We start from the raw sequence: 15103 nt of genomic DNA on the forward strand, positions 1-15103 counted from the left end.
GAGTCGTATTTAATAAAGCGCACACTTGTTCAAGCGTCTCCGTGAAGGGTAATAGAGTATTTACCATAGAATAGAGTAAATTAACACCCTCGAATAAGCCAATCAAAATATTGCATTTTTACGTGAAGTATAATAATGTTAAATGTCGTACATTGACTTAATTGTGGTAAACCCTTTATTCTCCACTCTTTGACTATTTTCATCTTTTTCCTTTCACTTTGGACAAGTTTTCTCGTTATTGCTTTATATCATTCCGTTGGTTTAGAAAATTTTCGAGTAACAAAGATATAAATCCTATCTAAAGACAAACAACAACAAACAACATACGGTCCAGTTAGCCTAACTTGTTCCAGCACATGTAATCGGGTTAAAACAGTTTGACGTACGCATAAACGTTCCCTTTTACATAACCAGACCGTATTCCAAAAAACTAAAACACACAAAACCTGCACTGTGCAACTACCAACAGAATTCCCACTAACTTAAACAAGGAATAGCAACGGCACGTAGTTTGGAAATCAGTTATAATATGCACCTTATCAAAGGAAACTAGCGAAGGCAGTCAAAGCAGTTTGCTGGACACTAATGCTCAAAAACACTAAACATATAGAAACAGAAATTTTCTATTTATAACAGTTGTATGTTTTATAAATAAAAATTACTAAAATTCTTCTTTTTTCCAATTTCAGGTGATAGTATGACGTATCATAACAATACGCCTTTCTCTACTTACGATCGTGATAACGATAGATCTAGTATTAACTGTGCAGCTCACAGTATATTGAAAGGTGCATGGTGGTATAGAGCTTGTTGGAGGTCAAGTTTGAACGGGAAATATTCCGAGAGCTCTTCTACAGGAGGAATAAAGTACATGGCATGGAATAAATCTCAAACTCTTAAAAAGTCTTCTATGATGATAAAAAAAACTTAATTTATGTTTTACAGGTTTCTTTCCCTTCTGCCTACTTTTGTTTGTTACGTCTCAGATGTTAAGAAAAACAGATATAGGCATACTTCATTTACCCTCTTATGGAATTCTTTTTGAAAAAATAGTTATCTATTGTATGTTTGTTCATTTGCCTGACTCCGAAGTAAGTCAATTTTTGCAACTTTATAATAAGGAGATGTTGTATACCTGCCGATGAGACACTTATATCCATTAAGGACGAAATTACTATTTGCAAAACACACAAGACAACGTACGACCTTCAATATTAAGCAAACCCCAAGACGTGTATTATGGAATGAAAGACGCTGTGATAGCAAAATATGTTACAATTCAAATAAGAACATTAACCGCCCAAATTATACGGGGAATTTATTTTTTTTAAATATAACAGACAGCACCCAACAAAAAACACTGGTTACAGGCTCCTAGTTTTGGACGGATATATAAAGCATGTGGAGGGATTAAACACGTTTGTGAATGCTCAACCAATTCCCTAACCTAAGACAGTAGTGTAAAATCATAGCTAGACGTTGACTGACATTCATTATTGATAAGTTCAATTTTCTTCTCTAATTAACAGGACATTAGAAAATTAATTTACTTTCAGCTATTATTTTGGATGTAGAAACTAGGTGGTGCCACTTGTCAATATTTACTTGATTAACCTTGTACTATTGGTTAGACGTTAGTAAAGACAAACATCTCTTATAAATACATGTAACACCATCCACTATCCTTCACCAGAAAACAATTTAGACGTTTGCTAAAGTAAGAAAATGTAAGGTTTTACTGGAACAATTCTCATATGCTTCGTTTTTAGTTTCGTAATTCTTTATATCAATAGAACATTTGTTTACTTACTTTCATATTTTCCATTAAATCTATCCCTCTATTTGTTGGTATGGTTACCGCATCTGTATGTTGAAGGCCCATTTTTTTTACGAATTTAAAATTTAAGATTCTATTTTAGTTTAAACAACAGTTTGTGTGGAATATACGTCACAGAGACAGCATCCAAACGACACAGAAAAAGTAAAAGACATCGGAGGTCTAAATACAGTCATTACATTAGGAATCTGATGTTCAGTAGTTGTCGTTTGTTGATGTGGTTCATAAGTGTTTCTTGTTTCTCGTTTTTTATATAGATGAGACATTGGTTTTCCCGTTTGAATGGTTTTACACTAGTTATTTTTGGGGCCTTTTATAGCTTGCTGTGCAGTGTGAGCCAAGGCTCCGTGTTGAAGACCGTACTTTGACCTTTAATGGTTTACTTTTATAAATTGTGACTTGGATGGAGAGTTGTCTCATTGGCACTCATACCACATCTTCTTATATCTATTAATAATTTATAATTCACTTTTACTTCTGGTCAATACGATTGATGTTGCATGATATGCTCAAAGTACTTGAAATCGTTCTGGATTTTGATGATAGTACCTACAGGTTTATCTAACTTGTTCGCTGCTCGCATTTTCAAAATCAATTTTAACTTTTATATTTACCATGAAATGAACAAAGATTAATACGAAACAGGAAGATGTGGTATTACTGTCAATGAGACAATTATCGCCAAAAACCAAATGAATTGGATGTTAGCAACTAAAGGTCACCGTACGACCTTCAACAATGAGCAAATTCCATAGCGCATAGCAAGATATAAAATTTATATATATTAAGTTCGTTAAAGTAATTGTTCCCAATAGCAGAACACAATTTTGGTATTTTAAAGGAAAGAAACTGATATCCGTTATTTTCTAAGTGCTGTCGAGTACTACACGAGACTATACGGAAATTCGCAAGAAGGAATACTTGTCTGAATGTAAATAAATACTTTATATACACTTGAACAATGTTCCGTTCTTCACAGACATAGTTTTGACAGCTGTAATGTTTTTATGTATATCACTAGGTTGCGCATGACTATGTGACTTATATATAATATGTTATTTAAATAGATAATAATGTTTTTGAGATTTTTCAATATGATGCGTTGTTAATAAAAAATTTTCAGAAAATACCTTTTGACATTAGTTTTCACTTATCATTGCACAGGATCATCCTACATTCCAAAATATGGGGACGGGGATAACAAAATTGAAATAAAGCTAATACCAAAGGTTACACTGTAATAAAATGTCTCATAGGATATTGATAATAATAAGAAATAAAGGGCCAAGAAATGGCTCTTATCAAACCGCCTTCTTTAGATAATATGAGATTATATTCCAGTTTTGAGTGTCTTCATGACATGTTCCACCGCTTTATTTTTGCAGGTGTGGATATCTTTTTCAGCAAAGATTGTCCTTTATTTTATTTATCTGCATAGTTTGCGTTACACGATTTAAAATTTGGTTGTTTTTTTTTTTACATTTCACCGAATTCAGTCATGGATTATAATCAACCTATGAAAAGAAATTTTTAAACATAAATAGCCATATTTTAATCAAGTGGATCGATTTGGAATTTAATTTCTTTTTATAAGATATAAGAAAATTATGAATACCTATGATTTTGAGGTAAATCGGCATTTAAATGCGCTTGTATCTTGAATATTTTTCTACCTATATTCCTATATATAAAGTTTTAGGTAAACAACAATTCAGACTCACGTGCCTATGTCAATCGTGCCAATATTCGTATCTTACGTCGTGTACTGACATCATGGGTGCGTTCAATATCATAGCTGCTACGAAGGGCTACGTAGGGCTACGTAAATTTCGACTACTGAACGTGTAGCTAGCCTAGCTGCTAAATATATCTAGATAGCATAACAAATTCATGCTATCTAGAGAATCCAAAATGGCGTCCGAAAGATTATTAATGACGTCATTTGGATAGCCTAGCTATTAGCATATCGTTCAACAAGATAGATATCTAGGACATAGCGGTTATCTAGCTGCTACGGTATTGAACGCAACCTATGTATCATACGGATATGACGAATACACCAGACTGCGTACACATAACATATAAAGAACAAATAAGAGCAAAAGTCTATAGAAAACGAAAAAAGGCCATGTTGGTTAAACGTTTTCGAGATAGCAAACAAACAACACTTTTTACCAAACAAATGGATTTACGAATATGTAAGAAGTGTTTTTCTTTTTGATAATGAAATAATGCAGGAAAGGGATGACTTGCGAACACGTCATCCCACAGTTATATCTGAAAAGGTAAGGTTTTCCTTTGTTGCTATTTACTGATTTCATCACAATATTGTTTGATAACCTTTAAGAATTAGTTTATTCAAAGGACCAATACGTTAACTTGGATCGTTATTCATTTTGTTTCTACATAAAACAAGGAAACGAGTCAATTTGATACGTATAGTATCCTATTCATTTAAACAATCGATCATTAAAAAAGTATGTATATTGGATACCAAAGATGAATCCGAAAGCATAGGTTGAAGAAATTTACAATTACAAAAAAGACGTGGAGAGATCAACAATTATGTAAGATAGATATCTAGGACATAGCGGTTATCTAGCTGCTACGGTATTGAACGCAAATGGTGAAGTTGAAGTCATCCCTTCGTAAATTTTACGGACGCCATCACGAGTTGGTTGACTATTATAGAATAACCGTTTCACAGATGATATCGGATATGTTCCTTATGTCGTAACTACAATACCCTCCCTTTTCACAAATGTGACTTACCGAATGATACTATTTACAGGATTTGTAATAACATAAGCAACACAACGGGTGCCACATGTGGAGCAGGATCTGCTTACCCTTCCGGAGCACCTGGATCACCCCCAGTTTTTGGTGGGGTTCGTGTTGCTTAGTCTTTGGTTTTCTATGTTGTGTCATCTGTACTATTATTTGTCTGTTTGTTTTTATTTTTGGCCATGGCGTTGTCAGTTTGTTTTCGATCTATGAGTTTGACTGTCCCTCTGGTATCTTTCGTCCCTCTTTTCGATATCTCATAATCAATGATACGGACACTTCAGTGACTTTACGAGAGGGTTATTAACGTGCAATAATATGGGATAAAAGTAAGCATAGTTAGGAATCTTTATCAGAAATTCAAAATCAAAAGTCTTAGTGTTTAACCAACATTATTTTCTGTCGATTTACATTTCAAGGACGCGTTTGTCTGATTGTAATCAAATAACTGGTACAAATGTTTGAGGGTCTTGATGGTGTTTGCAGAATAGAGAATAGTGGGCAAAAACTTCCTTTTTGTTTAATTTTTAAGACTATTGTCTCTATTCTTTAATGTTTGTCCTTTACATGTATTCTATTTATATTTCAACTGATATTCTATATAATCCGATTGATGTTGACGTAATCTGTCTCGAAGAAGTGTGGCTGTAATTTTTAATCAGATAAAGATCCTGTATTTGCACAACGCTGCATAGAACTCAATTAAATCTCCTTGATTTGAGAGTAGTATTGGAGAAAACATTGCAACATTTGAGATGAATGTTGGAGAAAACATTGCAACATTTGAGACGAATACTGGAGAAAAAATTGCAACATTTGAGAGGAATGTTGGAGAAAACATTGCAACATTTGGGAGGAATGTTGGAGAAAACATTGCAACATTTGAGAGGATTATTGGAAAAAACATTGCAACATTTGAGAGGAATACTGGAGAAAAAATTGCAAAATTGAAATAAAATATGCTGGTAAAAATATAAAATGTAAAAAAAGATAGATGTAATTTCTTATTTTACACTGCTCGATAAATAACGAAATATGTGTCCGTACTAATGCAATTATACTTTGCCATGCAATAAACCATACAGAAAGAGAAATCAGAATTTTACCATGGACAAACAAAAACATTGTAACACTATGTGATTTTATAATCAATATAGATGGTTACGAATATTGAAACTCATTTAAACTTACAGTTTTTCAAAGTATATTCTACAAAATGATTTAATTGAAACACTGGGGAAAAATTACAGAATGGTCAATTAAAGAGAGAAAAATAACCAGATAAACATTAAATTTGTTATAAGCATGTTTAAACTATCAACTTACCTGTCGCAGTTATACCGACTTGAATTTTCATCTTTCCTTCGTTGTTACACCAAACTACAGGCGATGAAAAGACCCATATAAACCACAAATAAATATTAGGCAACATTGTACAAGATTGGTTGAATATGTAAACTTCTTTTTTATCTACAGTGCTTGGATATATAGCAAAGCGTTTTTGTCTATTTGCGTGCTGAAAATTCATTAAGAGAATATTATTTTCATTTTAATTTGTTGCGGATCTATTTATTGAATCACTTATTCAGTCTTCAGATTTGCGCTGCACTTGCATGCTGTTCTTCCTATTTGTTTTAATACGTTTTGATAAACCCTTTTTTATTACACTTAAACACTAGTTTATTCCCGATACCTGGTCTTGTGCCTGCCTCATCAGGAACCATAGCCAATGTTGTCTTTGAATATATTTTCTATATTTATTGTCAATAAGGGACATTGGCATTACAAGCAGATCTTTAATAGTTATGTATGAATAGATGTGTTGGGAGAACGTCAATAAGATTGAAAGCTATAAATCGTTTTTTTTTTTTATATATTGAGAGTCCTGAAATATTGTTTAGACGTGTGTATTTATGAAGAACGTATATATGTTTTTGTATCGTTGTTTCATTAAGTATACTCTACTTCTCAAGCTTTCAATCGAATCAATTGTGTCCAACACCTTTGAAAAGCAAAATGTTAGTATTAATCTATTTTATTTTGTATTTCATTTCTGAAGCTTATTGTTAAAATCATTACAGTTCTTCATTGAATTCGACATTCCTTGAATGGGCATGTCCAAAGAAGTCGGAAAGTCGTATATTTCATTTCCAAGTGTGTAGTTACAAAGGATTATACAGTTATGTAAATGTATTTGTGGAACAATTAAAGTGATTAGAACACAAAGATGTGAATTAAAATAGATATTTTGTTAAAAATATATCATTTCATAGTTAGAATATATTGCTGCATTTTCGACTTCATGGTTTTTAAAATTTGTGGTTTTTTTTCCTGTTTTAACCTGTTATTTCATGCTTCATTTTTGTTTATAATACACTACATTATACACACAAAAAGCAGCCAGTATTCATATTACAGTTGCAAGCAATTCACTAACTGTAACAGATGTAGATATTATGTGTTTGTAGTATTGAACAGTTAAATGGAGGTCGGTAAGATTTTCTTTACATTATTTTTTACCTTTAGAATTATTTGATTTAAAGCCAATAGACTAACCTTGAGTTGGATTTTTTTTATAAATGAGTTACATCGGTTGACCCAAGGTCAATCGGCGTAAATGACGTCATTGAACAATAAGTTCTTACTGTGACGTATTAACATAATCATTGTGACATAAGAATGTAAGGGAAAGTGTACGAATTCAAAAGTCGATTTAGCTTTTTAATTAGATTGCTTTATAGTTGTCGACTCTTCAAATGAGACGTAATATACTCTTGTCGGTCATTCGTATTAGAAAAACAACTTTAAGAGAAAATTATCTTTAAGTTACAAAATCATCGGGTATGCAGTAAGACATTTGCTAAAATAAAATGTATATTGTGTTATTAAATCAGATAATATATCTGCATTAAAAAGTAAAGTTACAAAAATACCGAGCTTCAAGAAAAATTCAAAACGGAAAGTATCTAATCAAATGGCAAAATCAAAAGCTCAAGTACATCAAACGAAAGGAAAACAAGTGTCATATTCCCGAATACAATCACAATGTGTTCAACATTAAGATACCTCACAACCTTGGGTTGCAATTTTAAAATTTACTGTTTGAAGTATAATAGTAGTAGAAATTTTGTCCAAACCAGATTCGAAAAATAACTAAATGAATATATACAAGATGTTTATTTGTTTTAATAGGGAGTATGGCTAGGGTAAATTGTTTTCAATGATTGTACAGGACAATGAAATAAGCAGTTATCTAGTTTAAAGATTTGATAAAGTGTGAAAAAATGACAAAAAATATGGTACCATCACAATATTAACAGGATATCATATTAGGTATTGATGATTCGATGTATAAATCGATGAAGTATCTTTCACTTACTGTTCACTTACTTGATATAATACTAGAAATACCATTATCTGACCTAGTAAGCAAATCCACGTGTGATGGATTGCCCATATAAAAAGGTCATCAATGGTGACCGGTTTGGGACTTCAAAATATATTTTATATTTATAGCTGTATGTGGCAAAACCTTTCGGAATTTTTTGTTCTTAATGATCTTCAACTTCGTAATTTATTTAGCCATTTTATCTTGTTTGATTGGAGCGTCACTGATAAGTCTTTTGTAGACGAAACGCGCGTCTTGCGTAAAAATATTTGATCCTGATATCTATGAAAGTTTTTTTATATGTCAGCATATCTTGAAATATATCAATTTATCTGGTTGAAACTCAGAAACCTAGTAACTGTGTTGGCAATACATTTGTACATGTATCTGTGCATATGATATCCTCATCATGTCCAATGCATATGCGAAAGTGTTGCCTTCCATTTGCAGAATTAAATAGTCCCTCACTACTGGTTTTGTTAATTGTTGAAAGCTGTAAGATCATATGTAATTGTTTACATCTTCGTCCTTTTTGGTCTTAAATGAATAGTTTAAATGGCAACCATATCACACCCCTTTAATTATAATGAATACTTTTAAGTGCCAGTTTCTTTCTATACAATTAAACCATTGTGGTGACGTCAGCCTATTCATTTACCGTGGATTCTTTTTCTAGAATCAACGCTTCCTAAATCTGCCGCTGAAATTGACTCACCAAATTATATTCAATTGTTTCCTTTGTGTGCCTAATTTCATTAAGTTTGAATTGGCTAATTTACTGATTTCTGTTCACTAATGGAATTAATTTAAAAACTTACCTTTAATTTTTGTAATTTTTATATGCCTTCACTGGGAATCGAACCCTTCTTAGAAATCTGTTATGTGTGACTGACATCAACACATCGACGAAACCTCTCGGCTACCAATGGGTTACACTTTAAACGTCTATTTTATATATATAAATGAACATCTGATATACATCGGTTCATCGGACACACAGGGCTTGTACCTTTATATAGACACAATAGGCAGAGTATAGTATGAGTTGGTAGCCGCGATGTTAGCATGGTTAAAATCAATGAGTTAAAGATACGGATTTGTCGGTTTAGGTTCGAATCCCTGTATTCTCTCTGTTGTTCCAATTCTTAAGTTATCCTGGTTTTTTTCTAATTTTGCATTTTATAGTGTATATTTTGTTATAATAGCGAGTTTAACCGTTTTTTTTTTTTATTATTATTGGCTATTTCACATGTTTGAAACGAAAATGATTACATTCTATTTGTCAATTTTTGTTTTCTAAATATAGTATGATTTCATCTGTTTTACTACATAATTTTACAAAGTTTTATTCGAAAATTCCTATGCGAGAAAATCGTGATGTGCCTATAGTGCTAGAACAATTTCGGTAACATACTTATTATATATACTTTATATATGCTTTTTGGTCGGGTTGTTGTCTCTTTGACACGTTCCCCATTTCCATTCTCAATTTTATAAGAAATAATTTCGAATATGTCTTATTTTGTATAAACAGATAATATTCATATGCCTGGTAATATAAAGATCTTTAAAGGTAGAAGTGTTATATTTGTATTTTGTTAACCAATTAATTGTGATCTGAGATTTATCAATGCATCGTTGGACATGATAACATGGTTATTTAAACTCACTTACAATACCTTCTAATTAAGAAAAGGCTTTAATTTTGAAATGAAATTAACACAATAGTTTAAGTTATAGATACAATTGATAAGCGTAGATTCATGAAAAACAAACCATTCGCCCTCCGGGCTCATGGTTTCTTTTTCAAGAATCCACGCTTATCCATTGTATCTATATAACTTAATTCATTATTAGGATAAGATAAGCTTAGAATTCCGCATGGGTTGCATATATTTTTGTTCGTCCCCATTGACCAGAATCAAAACGTATCTTTCTGACCACAATCTTAGGGTATACGATACAGTTTTGATCCCACTGTGATTTTTTTTACGAAAGTTTGCTTACAAGCCATTTTTCACTTAGTCAATTCTAATATCTTATAAAAAATGTACCTTCATGTGCTACTTGTAGAGATAAATGGGGTCAAAATTTTTAGATTCCCCAAAATTTCGGTTGCATAGACTTTTCTACCATTTGGACAGACATTCTAAACTTCAAAACATAAACACAGGCGAATTTTTATAAAACTATTAGGAATATCTTTGTAACATTCGCATGCCCTAAATTTGCTTAACAATTCTTTGAAAATAAATCTTTTTTATTAAAAATTTGGGATTTTAGAAAAATGCGGCATTTTCAAATTTATATTATTAATATTTTAATTCATCGGTAATTTGTTCATAAAAGTTAGTACAAATTATTTTTTATACACGATCAAGTCAAATGTTCTAAAAACAAAGAGTGGTCAAAGTACTTGTTTTCAAGCAAATGATTTAATCATTCAAAAAATGCATCTTTTTCCAATATGTTACAGTATGTCGTCGCGAATTATTACAATTTACGTTAGCAATATAAATATAAGATGTGGTTTGATTGACAATGAGACAATTATCCACCTAAGTTTAAATGAAGTGCATATAAGTAATTAAAGGCAACCGTACTGCCTTCAGCAATGAAAAAACCTATACCGTATAGTCGGCTATAAAAGGCCCCGACATAACAAATATGAAATAATTCAATTGAGAAAACTAACGGCCTAATCAATAACAAAACAATTTACGAAACACAAATATGACAGACATGAATCAACGGCAACCACTGAACTACAGGCTCCAGACTTGGGACATGCACATAAAGAATGTGGCGGGTTAAACATGGTTGAGAGCGCTCAACCCTGCCCTAACCTGGGACAGTGGTGTTACAGCACAACATAAGAACAAACTATATAGATCAGTTGAAAAGGGCTTGACTCATTAGATCGATACAGAGCAGAATCGATATCTAACAAAACCACAGACCGGACGTGGCATGGTATTTATGCATCCATACCAAATAAGAAGACACCAAGTACAGATCTGAGAGTACCCGCTGTTACTGACAGCTAGTTCTCAGCCAATAACAACTACACATGTACTAAAAAATCATGTTTCTAAGACAAAAAGATCAATCAGTACACATCAAACATCAAATGGATTCAGTGAAAAGACGTCATTATATCCCCTGTAACTGTATCGTATGCCCTTAAGCTGTTCGTTCGCACTGGACGTCCTTGAGTTGTTTACGACCGTATCGTGACTGTCTTATTTTGGTTGTCAAGTTTCAAGACGAAAAGATTATGTCAAGATGTTGTTAACTATTAAATTCGAACTCTTTACTGCCTGCTTGCAAAACATTTTCAAATTTCACAAAGACAAAGTCAATTGACTTATAGCTTGAAATATGGAAAGGCGTTTTGATATATAATTGTGACAGGGTTGTTGTAACAATATTTTATCTTTTTGTTTAATTGTTTAATTCAGGTGGTACCTAACACTACAGGGAGATAACTCAGTAAAAATCAGCTAAACGTTTTAATTACGTTGTATTGTTAAGGAAATATTAAGCTTCTCAATGATCAAAATTAGTGTTTGTCAAACTGCTATATAACCAAAGAAATTTTTCTGATAAAGTGGTTGGTTCAAATTTTTTGAAATTTTTATATTTTTGTCAAAGGGTCAAAGTAAACATTTTGTCAAAATTTTATGAAAATTAAACGAGCCAAATTAATATTAGTAAAGGTGTAGGGTACCACCTTAAAACATCTCTTTAAAAAAATTCATGCGTCTGAACCGCTGTATGTAACAGACGAATTCATATAATTTGCTAATAAGGATCACATGAGATAACTCATATCTTTGATGAGTGTTTTCATGCTGACAAACTAATTTTAGATATAAGATGTGGGAACAAAGAACCAACTGATGATCCAACAACACATGTTTCACACAATAGAACATTTAAATGCCAAAAACAGGCAATAAACGGTAGATAAGTGTTCATACAATTTCATAGTTCTTACGAAATTTGAATCTAGACAATATGAACAAATATTTGTATATGGAATGGATTGGCCACAACAATTCTATGTTTGCTTATATTCTATTTTCGTAATTCTGTCTGACTCTTTTATTCTGTTTGTGATTGTGGTTGTTGGTTTAGTGTAGTTTTGTCCTTCTTTCGTGTTAATCCATTCACTGTGTCTTGTATACTTCAAAAACAGTTTTTAATATAAAAAAAGAAGATGTGGTATGATTGCCAATGAGATAACTCTTCACAAGAGACAAAATGACACAGAAATTAACAAATATGGGTCACCGTACGGCTTTAAACAATGAGCAAAGCCCATACCGCATAGTCAGCTATAAAAGGCCCCGAAATGACAAATGTAAAACAATTCAAACGAGAAAACTAACGGCCTAATGTTTAATGTTTGCACGTGATTTGCATATAAGAATTTATGCAAATAAATTTCTATCGATTAAAACCAATGCATTTTTTCTGATAGAGTGGTTCAAAGTTAAATTGCTTCATGTCACTAAAATATGAAGAACCGTTGACCTTCCTCCATACAGACAAGACAGTTGAGGTAGTCGGTGGGAATGGTAACTGTCAGGTTTTTTCTTTCGTTTTTCTACCAGTAGAATAAATAGGTTATTTTCTTGAATTTTCTTCAAGTTATCTTTCCGTTACTCAGTGTACATGTTCCCTTTACTTTTTAAGGAATTCTTATAAAGTTAAGATTAGTCCATGCATAATCGTCTTTTTGTCAAATCAGTTGGACTACTTACACCCCGAAAAATCTTTAATACAGTAATTGGTTTCAACCAATTTTGAGTTACCCCAACCAGCACCTATTTCTTTCCCTGTCTGCTCAAGAATGCTACCATTTTTTTTAAAGATTAAGGATATATTGTCGAGCTGTGATTTTTTTACTTGTAATGACTGTTTTTATTTTGTTTTAGACTGCTTTAGTGCTCATTTGCCTTTTAAGTAAGCTCATTTCTTGTTCTGTTGCTCATAATAAATAATTTTCAGGATAAAGATGTAGTGGTTGTGATGTTTTAAGTCGGAATGTGGGTACACTATGATGGAGGTTGTAACTGTTCCTTGATGTAGGGTTCTTTTTCCGAGCGTTCTGTTGATGTAAAAATAGTGTTTATATCCCTATTTGTTATTCTTTATTGTCAAGGGAGTGTACTTAAATCGATTTCATGTAAAAATGTTGGAGTATGATTTAAACCTTCCTCTCTGAAAAAACAAAAAAGTGTATTGCTTAATATACAAATGCAATACAATTCATAAAGTCATGTACAAGGCACTTAATTGACGAAAAACAGCGACGACCCCTTACTAGAAGAATTGCTAAACCACTGAAAAAGTCCGCCGGATTTGGGCACTTTCTATGCCACAATGCCCTTTCTTCTATTCTATCAAGACTGCTCATAATGTAAAAAAATGATGTTATATGTAACGTATCTCTGGTCAAAATATCTACACCACAGAATACAGAACACTGTTTTCTAAAATTTGTTGTCTAACCACTCTATCACGTGTATCATAATGCCTTGTAATATTCCTGAAGCTTAACTTATTCGAAATTACGGAATCCGTCAAAAATACCAGTGTCTGGACTATTTATTATATCTTCTATGATGTTCCAAAAATTATGTTTGTCAAGAACCTATTGAACTGCGAAATATTCCTTTAGTATTTACAAAGTATTACTCTAAAATGAGATCAGGACTGCGTTGTGCAAAACTCTCTTTAATCAGTACTTGACAGCATTTATAAATAAACGGCTGATTTGCTTTAAAATATCGTTTTGTATAACTTAAACAAACATGACCTTTCTTTTTTACATGACAAGATATAATAAATAGTCGATCGAGTGCAAAGCGGGGTTCATCATATTATCACATTAACATTAAAATAGATTGTGCGTTCTTGAAATGTATTTTTTTTTTTTTTTTTTTTTTAGATTTCTCTATTCTATATTTTATTGTCTATTTTTCTCTTTTGCTTATATTTTAGCACCTTATTCTTCTCTATGTTTTTTTGTCTTTGTTCTCTATTCTGTAAACCCAACTTCTGTAAGAAGTGTGGCTGCAGATAAAGATTTTTTTTTTTTTTTTTTTTTTTTTTTAGTAAATCATACTTTATTGATAGTTTTGACATTTGTTAGTGGATACATCGAATACCGGTACCTTATCCCGGCCTCGTTAACCGTTAGTGGTATATAATCAATTTGGTTAGTACTTGTTAGTTTATTTTATCTGTAATATATACATTTATAAATTATAATATATCCAACTAATACATTATCAATAAAGAATGATCCATATATTTGAATAGAATAGAAAAATAAAAGAATAAATAAATAAAAATCACAGAAATTTGGAATTTTGGAAAAAGCAGAAACAAAAAAACAAAAAAAAACAAAAAAAAACAAAAAGATATATCTTACTTACAGCATTCATATTACAGCTTGCAAAGGATTTTTTTTTCAGTTATTTTCGTAAAGGCAATAACTAAGAGGAACATAAATGTAGTTATAAACATAGACAAAACATCAAGCATACATATAAACCAACATATAATAGTATTAAATCATAACATGGATGGTGATGTGGATAAGGTAAAGAAATGTAAGTGAAAGTTGTTCCGGTACACAATGTACCTATTTTTTGTATAATAAAACATTATTCTTCTAATATTGGAAGCCAGGGGTCCCAGCAGATATTGGCCATATGAAAAGGGTTTCTTTTAAAAAATATAATTATTCTTTTCTAGTGCCATAGATTCTTTGAGGTAATTTTTAAGTCCTGTAAAATTTACCTTATTATCACAGAGTTTTGTTCTATAAATATAGAATTTTGTAAGGAGTATTATTAAGTTTTTTATCAAATTATTTTCTTTGTTACCGGTACTTAAATTTCCAAATAAAAATAATATCTATATTAAATGGAATTAATATTTGTGTTTGGTTATAAATCCAATCACCAAGTTCAATCCATAAATCTGAAATTTTATAGCATGTCCAAAATATGTGCTCAATATCTTCAATAGCTTCATTACAGAAAGTACATTTATCTGTTCGTTTTATCTTAATTTTG

The 15103-nt window shown here is 31.6% G+C and overlaps 2 protein-coding genes across 3 annotated transcripts in view; both read left to right on the forward strand.

Annotated features, from left to right (window-relative positions):
* Window positions 1–2964, forward strand: part of LOC127739173 (angiopoietin-related protein 7-like) — a 62244-nt gene extending 59280 nt beyond the window's left edge. The window contains exon 6 of the mRNA XM_052250773.1: window positions 690–2964. Within this exon, the coding sequence (XP_052106733.1) occupies window positions 690–931 (242 nt within the window). The 3' untranslated portion in view covers window positions 932–2964. The remainder of the gene's footprint in view (window positions 1–689) is intronic.
* The window catches only part of LOC127739172 (angiopoietin-related protein 7-like), a 95458-nt gene that overhangs the window by 36240 nt on the left and 44115 nt on the right, over window positions 1–15103 (forward strand). The gene's annotated exons all lie outside the window — the stretch shown is intronic.

The sequence above is a fragment of the Mytilus californianus genome, unplaced genomic scaffold, assembly GCF_021869535.1.
Source record: "Mytilus californianus isolate M0D057914Y unplaced genomic scaffold, xbMytCali1.0.p SCAF_4, whole genome shotgun sequence".
Taxonomy (NCBI): Eukaryota; Metazoa; Mollusca; class Bivalvia; order Mytilida; family Mytilidae; genus Mytilus; species Mytilus californianus.